The following is a 2,217-nucleotide window of genomic DNA, read 5'->3' on the forward strand; positions in this document are numbered from 1 at the left end:
ACTTCACTAAAGCCTGTGTTTTCTATTGAAAAAACTAGCTAGCATGTTTCATTATACCACTCCGTTCACTCTGTCAAGAGATACAGCATACTAGAATTATTTTTCAAATCCTGGGCAGAAAAAGTGAATTGTTCTAAAATTCTCATTTTCAGGAACACTCTATAAGTCAATTTATTTTTGGCGTACTAAGTGGTAAGCAAAATCAGACATGATTTCTCTAGGTAGGATGCCAACTGTCCAATAGAAGTTGTAGTCATTAATCAAGTAAATAAAAGAAAACTTGCAACCATGAAATATGATGCTAAATTCTGAAATATAGCACACAGAGTTCATATTTGAAAGAAGTTTGAGGTTCCTTTCTTTATTTGATTACTTGTTTTTTAAATACAATGTCATCACCTTATGGGTTTGTCTAATTATTTTTTCTTTTTCCAGCAATATAACATTTCAGGATGTTAGAATTCTCATAAAAGGAAACAACACAGAAGATGGAATTTACAGAGGGGAACTACACCTTGGTGACTGAGTTTATTTTATTAGGGTTTCCAACTCGCCCTGAACTGCAGATTGTGCTATTCCTCGTATTTCTGACATTGTATGCTATAATTCTAATTGGGAACATTGGGTTGATGCTGTTGATCAGGATTAATCCTCACCTTCAAACCCCCATGTACTTTTTCCTTAGCAACCTGTCCTTCGTAGACCTCTGTTACTCCACAGTCATCGTTCCCAAAATGCTCGTCAATTTCCTCTCAGGGAACAAATCTATTTCCTATTATGGCTGTGCCCTACAATTTTATTTTTTCTGTACTTTCGCAGATACAGAATCCTTTATCTTGGCTGCCATGGCCTATGATCGCTATGCTGCCATCTGTAACCCTTTATTGTATACAGTTGTGATGTCTCGGGGCATCTGCATAGGGCTGATCATCCTGTCATATATTGGTGGCAACATGAGTTCCCTGGTTCACACCTCCTTTGCCTTTATTCTGAAATACTGTGACAAAAATGTGATTAATCATTTTTTCTGTGACCTCCCTCCCCTGCTTAAACTATCCTGCACAGACACATCCATTAATGAGTGGCTCCTCTCCACCTATGGCAGCTCAGTGGAAATTATCTGCTTCATTATCATCATCATCTCCTACTTTTTCATTCTCCTCTCAGTCTTAAAGATCCGCTCTACCAGTGGCAGAAAGAAAACGTTCTCTACCTGTGCCTCTCACCTGACTTCCGTAGCCATCTATCAGGGGACGCTTCTCTTCATTTACTCACGGCCCAGCTACCTGTATTCTCCCAACACTGACAAAGTTATCTCCGTTTTCTACACTATTTTTATTCCAGTGCTGAATCCGTTGATTTATAGTCTGAGAAATAAAGATGTGAAAGACGCAGCTAAGAAAGCTCTAAGATCAAAAGTAGGATCCTCGTGACCTAACATTGCAAGATTCATCCAATTTCACAATGGTAAACTGCGATTGCAAACTTGGAACAATGTTATCAGTACACACACAACCTCTTACAGGAGAGATTTTATCAAACATTCTTTTCAACACAGCCAAATGAATTTCATAATCCCAGGACATAAGTGAACATTAAAAAGTTTCAAAAATGCTGATGCATACTAATCATACAACTATTCAATGATTACTAACTTGAGAATTCTGCTATAACAGATTGTGTCATGCCCTCCTAAGGGATAAAGTAAAACCTCAGAAAAGTGAGCATGTGCGTGTCTCTGTGTGTGTATGGTCGCTCATTTACATGTGTAGATTACTGGATACTGGATAAGAGTTCAAGAAGCCAGATTGCCTTGGTGTATCTGCTAGGTCTATACCTGGCTAGTAAGAGAATAGAGAACCCAGAAATAAATCCATGTGTCTATGATCAGCTGTCTTTGAAAAAGGTGCCAAGAGCTCAAAATGGGGAAAGGACAGTCTCTTCAAATCGTTTGAGACAACTGGATATCTACATGCAGAAGAATGAAAATTAGACCCTTATCTCACATCATATACAAAAATCCACTCAAAAGGATTTAAATATTACAAGTCCCACAATTGGGACTTGAAACTGTAAAACTACTAAAAGAAACATAGAAATAAACATTTTGACAATTGTCTTGGCAAATATATATTTTGAATATTACCTCAAATGCACAGAAAACAAAAGAAAAAAATAGAGAAATGGGATTTTATTGAACTAAATAGCTTCTGCACA

At 37.3% G+C, this 2,217-nt stretch overlaps 1 protein-coding gene across 1 annotated transcript; it reads left to right on the forward strand.

Moving 5' to 3' along the window:
* Positions 1-488: 488 nt before the first annotated feature.
* On the forward strand, positions 489-1,433 carry LOC105820406 (olfactory receptor 5I1). The gene has a single exon (XM_012656881.1). It carries the CDS (start codon positions 489-491, stop codon positions 1,431-1,433), a length of 945 nt encoding a protein of 314 aa, XP_012512335.1.
* The last annotated feature ends 784 nt before the right edge of the window (positions 1,434-2,217 follow it).

This window comes from Propithecus coquereli, unplaced genomic scaffold (assembly GCF_000956105.1).
Source record: "Propithecus coquereli isolate 6110/MARCELLA unplaced genomic scaffold, Pcoq_1.0 Scaffold522, whole genome shotgun sequence".
NCBI classification, from domain to species: domain Eukaryota; kingdom Metazoa; phylum Chordata; class Mammalia; order Primates; family Indriidae; genus Propithecus; species Propithecus coquereli.